Genomic DNA, 17,111 nt, shown 5'->3' on the forward strand with positions numbered 1-17,111 from the left:
CTGGCTTACCTGATCTATAGACAGTCTCTCCCTCATCCCTCGCTTACCTGATCTATAGACAGTCTCTCCCTCATCCCTCGCTTACCTGATCTATAGACAGTCTCTCCCTCATCTCTCTCTTACCTTATCTATAGGCAGTCTCTCCCTCATCTCTCTCTTACCTTATCTATAGGCAGTCTCTCCACCCCTCCCCCCTACTCACTTCCCTGATCTGCAGTCTCTCCCCCCATCCCCTTCCCTCACTTACCTGATCTATATGCTCTCTCTCCCCACCCCCTTGCCTCACTAACCTGATCTGTAGGCTGCCCCCCATGCCTCACTTCCCTAATCTGTAGGCTGCCCCCCCATCCCTCACTTACCTGATCTGTAGGCTGTCTCTGGCTGCTTGTGCTGTTCCTCTGCGGATTCAGTCAGAGAGAAGCAGGGATAAGATGTAGCTTCCTATACCTGTCTCTCTCCATACACAGCGACACCTACTCGGTATTTCAGTGTATTTTCAATCTCACACGAATAACTCCCCCCCCCCCCCCACCTCTCCCCTGCGGACGCCCATGCTTGCTTGTTAGTGAAGGTATGTCCATTGCAGACAATGTGTAGAAGAGCCCTAAGCCTTCAAATGAAATCCTAAATATAATAGGAAACCAGTATTAGGATAGAGCCTTTATCCTCTTTAAAAGGACCAAACTTCTGGAATAAAAGGGAATCATGATATGTCACACATATCATGTGTCCTTAAGGGGTTAAAAAAATAGATGTGTATCGTTTTATGAGAGAATTAAAGTAAATGTGTCATTCATGTAGAGTGCAGGATCAGTGGCCAGGCACCAAAGACCAAAATAAAGGGATACCAGTACTGAGAGAAGAGGGCTGAGTAGCATAAAAGGTAAAGAGTATAAATAAGAGATGGGGTAAAAAACATTACACCGGGAAGGGTGAGAGGCAGAGAGACAATGGAATGAATCTATAAATGGAAATAAAACTGGATATATTGCTGTGAGAATGAGACAGGATTATTGGATTATTCCAAGCACCATGAGCACTTGAAGTGGTCATGGTGCTTGGAGTTTGCATGTGCAGCGTTTCACTCTGAAACTACAATGGCAGTCGTTGGCTGAAAGCAATTAGCTGTCAGTCAATGAATGGATATAGACGCGGCTTCCGACTGCTGCAGATCTGCAGAAGCGTGTCACCACTAGACCACCAGGTAGCCTCAGAGCCTGTGAGGGTGTGGGCTGTGATATTGGGACAAACAATTGCCATGATATACAGGGAGGCTGGTGATGGGAGGGAGGGATATAGAGGAAAAAGACAGCATGGGGGAAAAATTAAATAAAAGGAAACTGGGCCCCATTGGAATTAGACAAATGCAAAGGCTTGGCCTGCAGTTGTGGGAGGGGCATGTTACCCTACTTAAACCCCTTACTCACCTTCCTCCGTTCTGTACGTGCTTTTAGCGATCCGCATGTCCCTATTTCCGGTCGCCATTACCTCCCTAATCCTCGTGGCTTCATTACCTGGCCTGCTGTCTCCACGGTCCTTCTGAGCTCTCCTCTGGCTCTCATGTTATCCCTGGCGCTCCGGGCCTCCGCTGTCCGTCTGGTCGACTCTCCATTTCGTGAGTTGCTTGCCCTTCCGATGCGCCGCGGTCGCTGTCCCACGGCATCATCGCAATTTGGGTCTATCCCCTCTCTAGTCCTTTCGCACGCCTTGCTCGTGTTGTTTGCCTGTTAGGGTGTTTTCCCTTTCCTCTTGATGTTGCGTTTCGTTTTCTGTTTTCCCGCGAACGGCCCGCTGGTTCTCTGCGCTGGGGCTCTGTGGCCGGATGGAGGCTTTGTGCAGTTTTGGTCGCTGCTGTTTCCCCTGCTGCATGCCTCGCTCATGCTACCGTTGAGGTGCTCAGACTGTTTTGATTTTCCTATGGGTGTTTTGTGTGTCCGCAGTGTCCATGCCCATAGAGCTGACAATTTCGTTGTCTGTGTCTGGAGCTTGCCCTGATGGGAGGGTGAGCCACAATCTGGGAAATTCCACTGTGCCAGCCGCGTGCAGGCTGAGCAGTAATCGGCTGGCACAGTTGGAATGGGACTACTGTTTGTATAGGGGGGCAGCCCAGCCATCCATCCCTCCCTTTATATCCACTGTTTTTTCCAATCTCCCCCACGAGCAACCTGCTTGCTAGAGTCTTACAACACTTACTCACTAGCAGCTCGGCTTGCTGTGCGCGTTTTTATTTTTTTTTATTTCTTTCTTTATTTATTTTTCACTACGGACTGTTAACCTTTCACTACCTGCACACTCTATCAAACATGCGTCCATGTGGCCGCCCCTCATTCCATCGTGGGTACACTTGACTCTTCCTCATGCCCCTAGGGTTAGCACAGCTGGATGGTGCATATTTTAGTATTTTTCCCCTCCCCCTTTAAAAAAAAAACAAACATTTTTTTTTTTAAATATACCCGGTTTTTCGCGTTCGGGTTTCCTTTTTACTGCTGTATCAATACGCGGTCTCAAGCTACATAGTTGCTGTTATAGAACGGTTTTTGCGAAGTCAGACCTGCGTTTTAACTTTATAAAAAAAAATATATATATAATAAAAATAAATAATTCTCGTTTCCCTGCTTGGCAGGGCCACATTTGCCCGCCATGCTCGTGCTACATTATTTTCCGGATGGAGGGTTATGTGTTTTTGTTCCCGGACCCGCAATCTGGCCCTCATTACCCCTTTGGGCTATGCACACATGCATTCTATTTCCTTTTTCCATGCATACTCCATACAGCATGACCACCTGGACTCCGACGGGCTCACTCTGCCCTCAAGTTACGGTCGACCTTACGATTCTTCCTCGTACCCCCCCCCCTTTTTTCATCACACAGTACATCCCCTCTCTCACAGTACATCCCCACAGTACATCCCCTCTCTTAGTTAGCTGTTGCTGGCTGCCAGGGTCCTAGTTGTCTACTAGTTGTAATTCCCCATGGCTTCTAAGCCTTAGGTTAGTGGTCCCGCGAGGCCAACACCCATCCTCATACTCGGAGGTACTACACCCCTCGGGCCAAATCATAGTTAGTCGCCTTGCATTGTGGCATAGAGAGGGCCCCACCTGTCACTCCCATTCTATCTTATGTTTAACTGTCACCGAGAGGCCAACACCCCGCCATAACGTTCAGTGGCCACGTTATCCCCTCGCGCCAACGCATAGATATAGAGCCTCTCACGCCGCTTGGCACCTAGCAGGGCCTCACCTGTCACCAAACCTAGTTTTAATTGTTTCGCCTTTTGGCTTTAGCTAGTATGCCAGCACTCACATGCTTTACACCAACACATACTCCACTACCTATTGCGGGGCATGCTCCTTTCGGCCTGACCGCCTGGACTCTGTGACGTGCTTACTCTGCTTTCCGGTTACGGGCGTCCCTGCGGTACTTCCTCATTCACCCTCACGTTCTTTCGATACCCTCACTTACCAAAATTCATTGTGCACTCTGGAATGCCCGCTCCATCTGCAGTAATTTAAAATCAACAACCATACACGACTTTTTCATCTCAAACTCACTCACACTGCTTGCACTTACAGAGACCTGGCTGTCCCCCTCTGATAGCGCTACTCCTGCCTCTTTATGTTTTGGTGGGCTACAATTCTCTCACACTCCTAGACTCAACTGTAAAGGAGGCGGCGTAGGCATCCTTCTCTCCCCTCAATGTACCTTTCAACCAATCATAACTCCCCCTGCCCTATCCTTTTCTTCTTTTGAAGTTCACACTGTCCGCCTATTTAAGCCCACTCCTTTAAGAATTGCTATCATCTACCGCCCCCCCCCCCCCCCCGGTTATCCTAGACTATTCATTGAGCACTTTTCTTCCTGGCTTCCCCACTTCCTCTCATCTAGCACTCCTTCCCTTATACTTGGGGATTTCAATATCCCAATCAATAACCCTAATTGCACTGATGCCTCTCGTCTGCTCTCTGTAACCTCCTCCTTTGGCCTTACGGAATGGTCCAATTTAGAAACCCATACAGCAGGAAACACTCTTGATCTTGCCTTCACCAACTTCTGTAGTGCCTCTAATCTCTCCAATATTCCTTTTCCTCTCTGACCACCATCTGCTGACTTTTGACATTGGCATACCTAAGACCCAATTGACACCACCATCTGAACATCACTCTCACAGAAACCTCCAATGTCTTGACCTAGAGCATTTCTCCACTAATCTCCAAACTCTCCTTTTACCTATCTCAAACCTCACCTGTCCTAGTTCTGCAACCTCCTTCTACAATTCCACCCTCTCCTCTCAACTAGACATCATGGCACCTTGTACATTTAAATGCCACAGGCCCCACCCAACAACAACCCTGGCACACCAAGCTCACTCGATACCTCCAAAAATGCTCCAGAACTGCTGAACGCTGTTGGAGAAAGTCTCACTGTGCATCTGACTTTCTGCACTATAAATTTATGCTGAGCTCATACAGCTTGGCTCTTTCCTCTGCAAAAGTTAGTTACTTCAATACCCTCATAACCACACTCTCCCGCGAACCCAAACGACTATTTCACACATTTAACTCTCTTCTTCGCCCTGCTGTACCTCCTCCACCTACTAACTTGACTGCCTCAGACTTTGCAACTCACTTCACTGACAAGATCTCTACAATCAGAGACGAGATCTCTCATCTTTCTCCTCCCCCTTGCAATACTTCCCCTAACTTCACTCCCTCTGCTGTTCTATGTTCATTCGCACCCGCTACATTTGCAGAGGTTTCTGCTCTGCTCCAGTCCTCCCGCCCCACCACCTTCTCCCTAGATCCAATTCCCTCGCATCTCATCCGTACTCTGTCTTCTTCTCTTTCTCCACCTCTCACTAAAATTCTCAATATCTCTCTCTCCTCTGGTATATTTCCATCGCCCTTCAAACATGCAACTGTAACCCCAATTCTAAAGAAGCCCAATCTTGACCCTAACTCCCCATCCAACTATCGTCCTATCTCGCTACTGCCTTTTGCATCCAAGATCCTTGAAAGAATTGTGTATGCGAGATTGACAGACTTCCTCGAATCAACCTCTCTGCAAGACCCACTTCAGTCTGGTTTCCGCGCTAAGCACTCTGTGGAAACGGCACTGATCAAAGTATCCAATGATCAACTCGCTGCAAAATCTCGTGGTCACTACTCTATCCTAATTCTCCTTGACCTGTCTGCAGCTTTTGACACTGTTGATCATCAACAGCTTCTTCTCATCCTTAGCAATATCGGTCTACAAGATATTGCTCTCTCCTGGTGCTCCTCCTACCTCTCCCAGCGCTCTTTCAGTGTTTCTTTTTCTGGCTCTGCTTCTTCTCCCCAACTCCTCTCTGTTGGTGTCCCTCAAGGTTCAGTCCTTGGTCCCCTACTGTTCTCCATCTATACTGCCTCCCTTGGTAAACTCATTAGCTCCTTTGGCTTCCAATATCATTTCTATGCAGGTGAGACGCAAATCTACCTGTCCTCTCCTGATCTCTCCCCGTCCCTCTTGACTAGTGTCTCTGACTGCCTCTCTGCTGTTTCTAACTGGATGGCTGCCCACTTCCTTAAACTAAACCTGACCAAAACTGAAATTCTGGTCTTTCCTCCCTCAAGTGTTGTTACTCCTGTGTCTGTCTCCCTCCAAGTCAATGGTGCTACCATCAGCTCCACCACGCAGGCTCGCTGCCTAGGTGTTCTCTTTGACTCCGACCTCTCCTTCAAGCCTCATGTTCACTCTATCGTCAAATCCTGTCATTTCCATCTCAAAAACATTGCGCGCATCCGCCCCTACTTAACGCCAGATGCGACTAAGGTGTTGGTCCATTCCACTGTACTTTCTCGCCTTGACTACTGTAATCCGCTTCTCAGTGGTCTTACGTGCTCCCAACTTGCGCCGTTACAGTCCATAATGAATGCGGCGGCGAGGTTCATCTTCCTGTCTGCCCGCACCTCCCATGCCTCACCCTTCTGTCAGTTCCTACATTGGCTTCCTATAAAATATAGAGCTCAATTTAAAATTCTGGTTCTTGCTTTCAAATGTCTACATAATGCTGCTCCCACCTATCTATCCTCCCTTATACACAAGTATGTCCCGTCTAGGCCCTTACGATCTGCTGAAGACTTACGTCTATCTTCTGTCCGTACTCCCACCTCTGATGCTCGCCTTCAAGACTTCTCGAGGGCTGCACCGTTCCTGTGGAACTCGCTTCCCTCCTCCGTTAGATGCTCACCCAGTCTCCACTCCTTCAAAAAATCATTAAAAACCCACTTCTTCATAAAAGCGTATCAATTAAACTCTTAATAGCTCCCAACTGATTCCTCTTCTGCAGCTGTCACTAGTCTAATACTATCCTTACCTTTTGTGTCATTTTACCCCACTCCCTCTAGCATGTAAGCTCAATGAGCAGGGCCCTCAACCCCTCTGTTCCTGTGTGTCCATCTTGTCTGGTTACAACTACATGTCTGTTCGTCCACCCATTGTAAAGCGCTGCGGAATTTGACGGCGCTCTATAAATAATATAATAATAATACACGTTCATCAAAATCCGTCTCTCTCACGCTACCTTCCCTCCCCTCTTAGTTACCTGGCTGGCAGGGTCCTAGGTGTCCACTAGTTGTAATTCACCCTGGCTTCTTCGCCTTAGGTTAGTGGTCCCGCGAGGCCAACACCCATCCTCATACTCGGAGGTACTACGCCCCTCGGGCCAAATCATAGTTAGTCGCCTCGCATCGTGGCATAGATAGGGCCTCACCTGTCACTCCCATTCTATGTTATGTTTAACTGTCACCGAGAGGCCAACACCCCGCCACAATGTTCAGTGGCCATGTTATCCCCTCGCGCCAACGCATAGATAGAGCCTCTCACGCCGCTTGGCACCTAGCAGGGCCTCACCTGTTACCAAACCTAAGTTTAATTGTTTTGCCTTTTGGCATTAGCTAGTATGCCAGCACACACACACGCGCACTCTCACACACACACATTGGGTCGCTTATGTGCCGTTTATTCGTCCCTTTTCTAGCAGGTTTCCGCTGCCAGGCGCTGGCGTGGCACTTTATCCGCCCAGGCTCTCTGGCTAGGTCTGGTACTCATCACACTGTGGAGTTGTGTCTTGGTCTCTTCCTCGCTTCTTATTCCCTCCCCGGCAGCCTTTCGGACAGCTGAACTCTCAGCATCTGTCCGCCTCCAGGGGTAACGCTGTTGTTGCGGGGGCCCTGAGTTCGCTCTTACTTCTCCGCTACTGTTGTCTATAGGGCGGTTTCGGATGGCAACTTGGGTAATTTTCGTCTGCCGCTCTGGCTGGATTCGAGCCAGACTTCCTGCACCTTTTTTCTTCATACGATCTCTCCTGTGCCTCCTCTACGTATTCCACTTGGCTCTGCCTTCGGCCTTTCCCATAGCCGCTGCCGTTCCCTGTGTTTCACGGTCTGCTCGCGGACTACCAGCCTTGTTAGCTCGTGGTCGTCATCTTTCCCATCTGGCTCTTTCTACTAACACTTGCGGTAGATGTGTTAGGGCCTTCTTCTCCTTTGAGGCTCCTTTTTCGCATATTCTGTTACTGTCTCTTTTGCTATGTTGTCTGAGATTGGTTTTCGCTTCTTTTGCCACCTCTAACTTACATCAACTCTGCCTATCCGGATTACAACTTCACATGCTGTACAGGTTTACCATTCATACGCAGTTTCATGTCCTCATACCAGACCTAGTACCATACTCAAGACATTTCCGGCTCCCAGAGAAATTCAAATCTTTGAGATTCCCCATCAGCATCCAATTAGTTCAATCACTATCAGACCTATTAGATGCCTGTCCCTATGAACCAGGCACCAACCTTCAATGTAGGGTTATAACTGCTTGATCCAAGAATAAATCTGACTGCCATTCTGGGGTCAAGAAGGATTTTTTCCCTAGCTTGTTGCAAAATTGGAAGTGCTTCAGAGGCTGGGTTTTTCGCCTTCTTTTGGATCAACCGCAAAGAGCGAATGTGAGGAAGGTTGAACTTGATGGACGCAAGTCTCTTTTCAGCTATGTAACTAGGTAGCCTAGTAGTTGAGCTGTTATACCTGCTCTCACGGTTCTTGGGTCCCACATATTTACCACAACCACCATGTCTATTCCCCATATGTACCACGTACCGTCAAGATTTTCAACATGCATTTACCATATAGCTAGGCAATGTAAGGTCTTTTGTCTTATCAGTTGTTGAATGTTCTACGCTTCTGGCATGTATCCATTTTTGCCCTCTTTTATTACAGGCCTACCGCGACGTCGGTTCCGGCACACCTCAACCGACTTATTTGCCCTTTTTACTATGCTACTCTTTGTACTTTTCCTATACGGCCTTATTTGCCCCTCACACAAATGCAAAGGCTTGGCCTGCAGTTGTGGGAGGGGCATGTTACCCTACTTAAACCCCCTACTCACCTTCCTCCATTCCGTACGTGCTTTTAGCGATCCGCATGTCCCCACCCTCCACTCCCTCTATCTATACTTTTCATTACACCTCATGGGTGGGCCCTCTTTTATTACAGGCCTACCGCGACGTCGGTTCCGGCACACCTCAACCGACTTATTTCCCCCTTTTACTATGCTACTCTTTGTACTTTTCCTATACGGCCTTATTTGCCCCTCACACAAATATATTTTGAGAAGGGAGATATGGGAAAAACCTGCAAGGAGACGGTATGCGATAAAATGGTCAACATTTTTATCCCCTTCATCTTGGTTCCGGCTTTCCAATTCATTCATTCATGTACTAATCATTTGTTTTCAGACTTAAAGGCACACTCTGGACCTCTAAAGAGTATGTCCCCCTTTTCTAATTTACAAAAAGTGCATATTTCAATAGAAATTTGCACTTTTTATGAATTAACCTGGTTACACCCGTCCTAACTGTCAATCAGACAAGCAGTCCTGTTACTTCCTGGTTTGTTTAGCTCGGTGGTGCTAAATTCAAGAGGCAGCAATTGCCCAGAGTACCTGCCTTGCAAAGACTTCTCATTGAGCTGCATCGGGTCTCCAAGTCTGTGACTGGACAGCTACAGAAAGTCTGAGTGGGGTTAGAAGGGGAGGGCTTGCGGAGGCAGCAGAAAAGAGAAATGCAGCATTTGCAATGTTTTTAGATATTCCTTCAATGAAAAAAATTATAATTAAATGCAAGCACGTTTTCATTTGGAGCATATCTACTAAACAGTGGCTTTTTTCGTTCATTCCCTCCCCCGCCCCCCGTTTGGGCAGTGGAGTGTCTCTTTAATTTTGGAGGCAAGACTCTATGTTAAAACATTGGCCAGCACTGAAGTATATTTTATTTTCTAAATCTCCTATAAGGTTAATTGTGAACTGAGAACTAAATAATAAAACGGCTATGCATTAAACTTACTACTGCTGAGTTGGTGAAGGTTTTCACATCAGCCAATTTGTCTTAAATTTTACAGCTGAGTATTTAAACGCACCAAAATGTACAGTTTAATAAAAAGCCCTTAATTTTTTTTGTGCTTAAAAACATTGTTAATTCTACACATAAAAAGGCTTCGAACATACCAGATACACCAGAGATGGTTAGTCATACTGACCACTTTCTAGCTATGTAATAATGAATAATCATACTGCATTCCCAGTACAGAATGACTACATTTTCAGTATTTACTCATTTAACTGTGATATCTATTTCATTTTATGTCAAACCACAACAGGCAGCCTTTCCTAACAGTAACTGTAAACACGTTCGTCGTCATGGGACATAGAATAGTTTTTCTGCATCCTTGGCAGCTACCCAACTCTGCAGAAAAAGATATAATAAAAAAAAAAAATGGGCATCTACAAGGCTTAACCACTGCAGGCTTCCTCTTTAGTTGTTGCAAAATAGTTGTTTTATATTATTGTAATTGTTAAATCAATTGTGGAACTTCTTTTTGCTATGAGCAATGATTTCAATTATACCAAGCTAGGTGTGTTTAGAATGATAGACATTAATAAAAAAGTGAATTGGAACCATTGACTAGAAAATCCCCCAAATTGTCCTTAAAGTGGAACTGTTTCTCCTATGGAAATGACATAATTGAATAAAACATTAAAAATCACCTGTATCTTCTGTTAACCCATGGCCCATGTGATGCTCTTTAATTTTAACATGAATATTAATGATTTAGCAAGTGACATCACAATCCAGTTCATTCCAGGCACACCCAGGGCACACAATGCAAATGAGGAATAGAAGAGAAACGTTGTTTTGATTTCTCCTCAAACTCATTTTAATGTTAGAAAAAAAGGACAACATTTATGACAGTGATTTACAGGAAGCCAAGGTGGAGGTGCTCAGTTCCAGGATAGATGTGTAGATTTATGCATTTAATTTTCTTTTTACAGGCCTTATGAAAAGACATTTGATAAATTTAGGGGATAAGTAAACAACATATTAAAAATCAAGTGTGATATTTCCCCTTTGAATTGAAACTAACACAGCAGTTAGACTCTAGGGGCATGACCTGTACACGAAAGCTGTTTCATTAAAAGGACAATGTAGGCACCTAGACCACTTAGGCTAATTAAAGTGGTCTGGGTGCAGTGTCCCTATTGCCCTTAGTGCTGCAATGTAAAAACTAAGTCTGCCTCCAGTGGCTGTCTATCAGACAGTCACTAGAGGGCTTCCTAGATCCTAACGAACCTTTGGTCTGGTATCTGACACTAGTCAACCTCACGCTCTGCATGAGGACATCCAGCGTCAGATTTTTTCCCCATAGGAAAGCATTGATTCACTTGACAGAGGAGCCGCAACCCAGCGCTGGGGACCTCGTAAGTAAATAAAGGGTTTTTAACCCTTTATTCTCCTGGTAGGGGGGCGCAAGGGAGGTGAGAGGCAGAGGGGCTATAGTACCAGGAACACAGCTTAGTATTTATGGCACTTATAGTATCCCTTTAAGCTAAAGTTGTTTTGGTGCCTATAGCGTCCCTTTAAAGTTCCATTCATGTATATTCTGAATAAAGCTATGCATGTGACAGTGAATGCATGTAACTATAGCTCCTTCATAAAAATATATGAAAGAACATGCCAGAGGACGTGGAGATTTGTATGGAAAGTGCTCACCCAATTGCAGGGTGAGAGTGGGTAAGCGTAGTAAATGAAGTATGTGAAGGGCCCTATAGTTTGTTGCAAGTGGCTACAGCTGTGAACAAATGTGCATGGGGGTACAGCAACTGGAGATGTATGATTACCATAACCTATGCAAGCAACGTAAATTGGTATGGTGCTTAGAGTGTCCTTTTAATTTCTCACAAATTTTTTTGGCTATATACTGATACCTCTCTTGGTTTCCATATTCTCTTTTCAACAAAGCTTCTGTTTATTAATCAGGTTTTGCTTGATGGAGCCCAGTTTATCACCCAGTTTGCTGAAATGAGGCCTGCCGTAGGCATGCACAAGATCTATTGAATGAGATGATGGCCATATGGCTTTTTAGAATAGTCTTCATTCATTGATTTTAGGTCTTAACCGTACATCATAGAAAATGGCCAAGAGCCATATGTGATTATCAGCCATAAATCCTTTAACATCTGCTGGTGTCAAAAGCATAGTATGCAGGGCCAGATTAAGAGCCCAGGGGGCCTGGTGCTGACAATTATGATGGGCCTAATTACAAAATCTAATTGACCAAAAACACTAAAACAGTCCTACCTCCTAAGCGTCATGTATCTGATGGAGATGGTGCTGGAGGGAAACTCATAGGATGCAGCTATGAGAAAACACATACCCTATACTAATCATACGCTTTCATCTTTCAAGTAAACCCATACCCACTAACAGCAGTGTCCAGTAAAGCAGGAAGTATATGGATCGCGTAAAAGGGTTGGCCACTGACAAATCACATAACCAGAACTGCCGAAAGAGGCAAACATACACAAAAAAGGGGCATGTCTGTGTCCCCATGTCTCCCAGTCCCTTAGCGTCTGTGTCCCCATTTCTCCCAGTGTCCCCATGACACCAGGGGACATTGAGAGACATTGGGGCACTGGGAGACATGGTGACACTGAGATACTAGGGAACACTGGGAGATCTGGGGACAGTGAGATTCTTGGGGACACTGAGTGACATGGGGACACTGGGTGACTTTGAGACATGAGGGGACACTGGGAGACATGGGGCACTGAGACACTGTGATACATAGGGGACACTGAGATATATAGGGGACACTGGAGACTTGATAAAGACCTGTGTACAGGGCAAAACATTGCAGTGTCCAATAAACCTGCTTAAATCTATCACAGTGAGTGCCTGGGATTTTTTTCTTTTATACTTGGGGACACTGAGAGACTTGAAGGCACTGTGAGACATGGGGACCCTGGGAGACTAGGGGACACAGACACTACGGACACTGAGAGACACCAGGGACACTGGGAGACATGGGGCACTGAGACACTCTGATACATAGGGGGCACTGTGATACATAGGGGACACTGGAGACTTGAGTGCCTGAGATTTTTATTTTATACTAGGGGACACAGACACTGGGAGACATTGGGACACTGGGAGACTAGGGGACTTTGGGAGACTAGGAAACACTGAGGCACTAGGGACACTGGCACATTACGGACACTGAGAGACACCAGGGACACTACGAGACATGGGGATACTAAGATACTAGGGACACTGGCTGGGAGACCTGGGGACACTGGGAGTGCCCCATATCTACCAAGTCTCAAAGTCGCCCAGTGTCCCCATGTCTCCTTGTGTCCCCCAGTGTCTCCATGTCTCTGTGTCCCCCAGTGTCTCAGTGTCCCCATGTCGCCCAGTGTCCCTTAGTGTTTGTAGCCCCATGTCTCCCAGTGTCCCTTAGAGTCTGTGTCCCCATGTCTCCCAGTGTCCTGATGTCACTAGGGTACTATGGGACACTTAGAGACATTGGGACACTGGGAGACATGGGGACACTCAGAGACTGGGAGAAACATGGGGACACTAGGGACACTGGGAGAAATGGGGACACTAGGACACTGGCTGGGAGACATGAGGACACTGAGAGACTAGGGCCACTGAGAGAGGGTCAAAATGTTGCAGTGTCACTGTGTCCCTAGTGTCTCAGGGTCCCCATGTTCCCCAGTGTCCCAATGTCTCACCGTCCCCATGTCTCGCAGGCTCGGAGCTGCTGTCTGGACTCTCTGCGCAGATCTGCTTCCCCGCGGGTCAGTGAGTAGAGAGAGGCAGGGAGGGAGATGCTGTAACTTCTTATCCCTGCCTCCACACAAACAGTGACCCCTACTGGCCGGTGTGGGTATTGCAGAATAATCTGTTTATACTGAGAGAGACATTTCTATTGCCAGTATTACTGCAAAACCAGCACTGGCTAGGCAGCCTCAAATACCTGAGAATTACTTCTGAAAAATACCTGGCAACCCTAAGAAATACATTAGAAATACCTGGCAACCCTAAGAGTAGTGTGTAAAAAAAAATAAAAAAATTTTTTTTTTCTTTTTACTAAAATCAATGGGCCTATTCCATGGGCCTGGGCCTGGAGCTGCAGCTCCATCAGCCCCTATGTTAATCCGGCCCTGATAGTATGGTGAGATTCGTATTTACTAAGAAAACACAGATTAGACCTGTGCTGCAGATACTCCACACTGAGCTCCCAACAGTGTATATACAACCAAAAAACAAACACGAGTCCTGCGCATACAGTATAGATAGGTGTGCACACCCAGGTGCTACCACAATTTATTTGCGGACAAAGTTAAAGATGCAAACTTTTCGAGCAGCAGCCCTTTCTCAATGCTCGAAACGTTTGCTGCTTTAACTTTGTCCTCAAATAAATTGTGGTACCACCTGGGTGTGCACACCTATACTGGATGCGCAGGACTCGTGTTTGTTTTTTGGTTGTATTCAAATATTATAGCTGACAAGGGAATTGCCAATTTTAGGTCAAAGTAGCTAAATGAGAAAATAGTTGAGCTGTGGAATTTTTCTACCTTGTCTGTGTTGGCCTAGATTGTTCGCAAGCCCTGATTTTGTGATCAAACCCCTAAAAGTTGGAATTTTAGCCTCATACTTTTAGGGTCACACACCCACACCGCTGTGATCTAGACTTCTCAACTTAAAAGTCTTCTGCTGAGATCCAAGGTATACCACTCCCTGTGTTCTTTGATGTGAAGGGATTTCATATGATGGGATTGAGTATATAGCAGTCATATGATCACCAAAGGCTGCATTTTAAACACTGCCAGTGCTTTGATATTGGACCCATTAAAGCCATTACTGAATTAATTTAGCAGTAAACAGGTTGGTCATTATGGAAAATGTACTTTTTTTTTTTCTGTACCCTGGCAGGTACCCAGCCTTGCAAAAGGAAATATAATAATGTGCCCTACCCATACTGTATCTTAAAGAAAATCTGTTTGTTTTTTTTATTAAAAAATGTCCGCTTTTTTGGGGTGGGAAGGTAATATATCTGATAGTGAAAATATTAGTAAAGCAATTCAACTCTAATATTTTACATCTCAGGAAGGAAGGGCATCATGCCATTTTCTGCCAGTCTGCCAACTCCTCCCTTCCCGGCGGTAGCACTTTGACTCCCATCGCTCTCGGCCAGCCGTTGAAGACCTGTTAGGAGATGCTGGCTGAGAGTGATGTGCCCGCTGTGTGCTGAGAGTGATGTGCCCGCTGCCGGCTGAGAGTGATATGCCGGCTGAGATTGATGCACCCCCGGTGTGCGGAGAGTGATGTGCCCGCTCTGTGTTGAGAATGATGTGCCCGCTGTGTGCTGAGAGTGATGCGCCCGCTGTGTGCTGAGAGTGATGCGCCCGCTGTGTGCTGAGAGTGATGTGCCCCCTGCCGGCTGAGAGTGATATGCCCGTTGTGCGCTGAGAGTGATGTGCCCCCTGCGTGCCATGCAGCCACGGCCTGTCCGCAGTGCTGGAGGCGGGATGCTGCTGACAGGGTAGCGGTTTTGGGGATGTTATAGGGGCGGGTCTGTGCGCATGTGTGTCCGGAATTTCCTGCTTGGAGCCGGCCGACCCCCCAGCTCATACCTCGGGGGGCATGTGAGTGCAGTGCCAGGGGAAAATGGTGTGGAGAGCGGTGGGCTTGGGGGTCTCAGGGGGTGATAACCACAGTGTGATAAAATGCTACGGTAGTGCAACGTATCCTCCTCTAACAGTCAGCTCTCACCAAGAATGCCACTCATTCATCAGCCTACATTGGCACAGGGGCTCCAGGCTGGCACTGGGCTGGCACACATATAGTGCCCTAATAATTTGGGGCTGGCACACACTGTGTAATGGTGCCCTAATGACTCCAGGCTGGCACACACTGTGTAATGGTGCTCTAATTATCCCATTCTGGCACTGGGCTGGCACACACTGTGTAATGGTGCCCTAATGACTCCAGGCTGGCACACACTGTGTAATGGTGCTCTAATTATCCCATTCTGGCACTGGGCTGGCACACACTGTGTAATGGTGCCCTTATGAATGCAGAAGTAGACTACCCAACATGTATAGAGTAAAGGAGTACAGGTATATTATAGGCCAATGGTTATGTACTAATGCCCTATCACTGGCATATCTCATAAACCATTATAGCCATGGCACAGGGCACCAGGGTTATAATCTGATGGCGCTATATAAATAATAAAATAATAATACTGATAGTCATGGGGAAGGTTGGCACTCACTGGAGTCTGGATACAGTAGTGGCATGGTAGTGATGTCTCAAATATTTAAGAGATATGGCTACAGCAGTATGCACTTGTATGGGGCACTACGAAAGGCATCAACAGGGAGTAGGCACAACTTGAGCGGGTCTTTTGGAAATATGGCACAAGGAAATTTACAGAACATGAGTGTCACTTGATCAGCAGGAATGTGGAGACTTATTTTTGGGACATCAGCAGTTGTGCACTATCTCATGACACTTAGCCAGCCACATGGAAGTGTGAGCATCAAGAAAAAACAACTTTGTAGCACTTGCAATGTCCAATATTAACCATGCCTGAAATGGCCGGAAAAAGTTCTGTATACAATGTTTAAAGTTAATGTCTTCCTTCCCCTGGCGAATCAAGTTTTTCTACTCAATGAACCAGACCTTGATGATGGGGCTGTTATTAGAGAAAGATTTTATTAATATCCCTCCCTTAGCCATCCTAAAAGTTCAACTCTTACTTTTAAAAAAAAGGCACTCCTTGGTTCAAAAGAATAGGCACTTTAATAGAACCACAGCAACGATATTGGGGATCTGGTGTTTGGTTCCGGTGCAGCAAAGGCACCCTGGCTCAGATTAATGGGAGTGAGTGCAGTTCCCTACACACTCTACAACAACTCTTACTTTTCAACCCAAGACTCCCCAATAACCACATCAGAAAAAGCTGATATTGTATCATAGGACTGTGCACCACCATTCATTAATACCTGGGCTGAATCATGTGTTGGGACTTTAGGAATGAAAGAATAAATTGTGTTAGGGAGAATTATTTTTGTAAGTCTCACGAGTTTTTATAACACAAAGAGAGTGTTCAAAGCATTGCTTCAGGCTCTTTTTGTGTTTCATGCTACTGTCATATAACTAATACTAATTAAAATAAATTCGGAAAACCATCTGTGAATGTACGAATGTGGATTTTAATTTTAATTTCTTTTTTTTTTTTTTATTAGGTTGTCCAGAGTAACCATCCTGCATGACTATGTTGGTTGTCGGACTTATGAGGTGCCCCCGTCTATTGTCATTGGAGAGATCAAGCATTTGATCTATGGGGATACACATTTTCCTGTTTCTGAACAACGATTACTGCTCTACAATAAAGAGGTTTGATATATGCATATTTTTCACTTAATAAAATACCTTACATTTACGTTACACAGGCACACTTCCCAATATTTCAAACTAACAAAGAGGGAAACATTAATTTTGGGGGTGTGAGTGGGGGTGAGGGCAGGGCTTTTCTGAATATTTTTAGGTGTTTTACTAATAACAATTTATGGAATTAAAATGTAATTTAGAACAAGAACAACGTGTCTTATTTAAACAGACTGATTTCTAAACGCAGTTATTGTAGGTTAAAGACACATTACTGTGAGTAGTATTTCTGTGGAGCTCTGGTAGACACTCATACACACTAGCAATACAGAGCTCATAGAAA

General features: G+C 45.8%; 1 protein-coding gene across 1 annotated transcript in view; it reads left to right on the forward strand.

The window, feature by feature from the left end:
- Nucleotides 1-17,111, forward strand: part of SACS (sacsin molecular chaperone) — an 89,022-nt gene that overhangs the window by 26,375 nt on the left and 45,536 nt on the right. Inside the window, exon 3 of the mRNA XM_063429749.1 lies at nucleotides 16,627-16,777. Within this exon, the coding sequence (XP_063285819.1) occupies nucleotides 16,627-16,777 (151 nt within the window). The remainder of the gene's footprint in view (nucleotides 1-16,626; nucleotides 16,778-17,111) is intronic.

The sequence above is a fragment of the Pelobates fuscus genome, chromosome 1, assembly GCF_036172605.1.
Source record: "Pelobates fuscus isolate aPelFus1 chromosome 1, aPelFus1.pri, whole genome shotgun sequence".
Taxonomy (NCBI): Eukaryota; Metazoa; Chordata; class Amphibia; order Anura; family Pelobatidae; genus Pelobates; species Pelobates fuscus.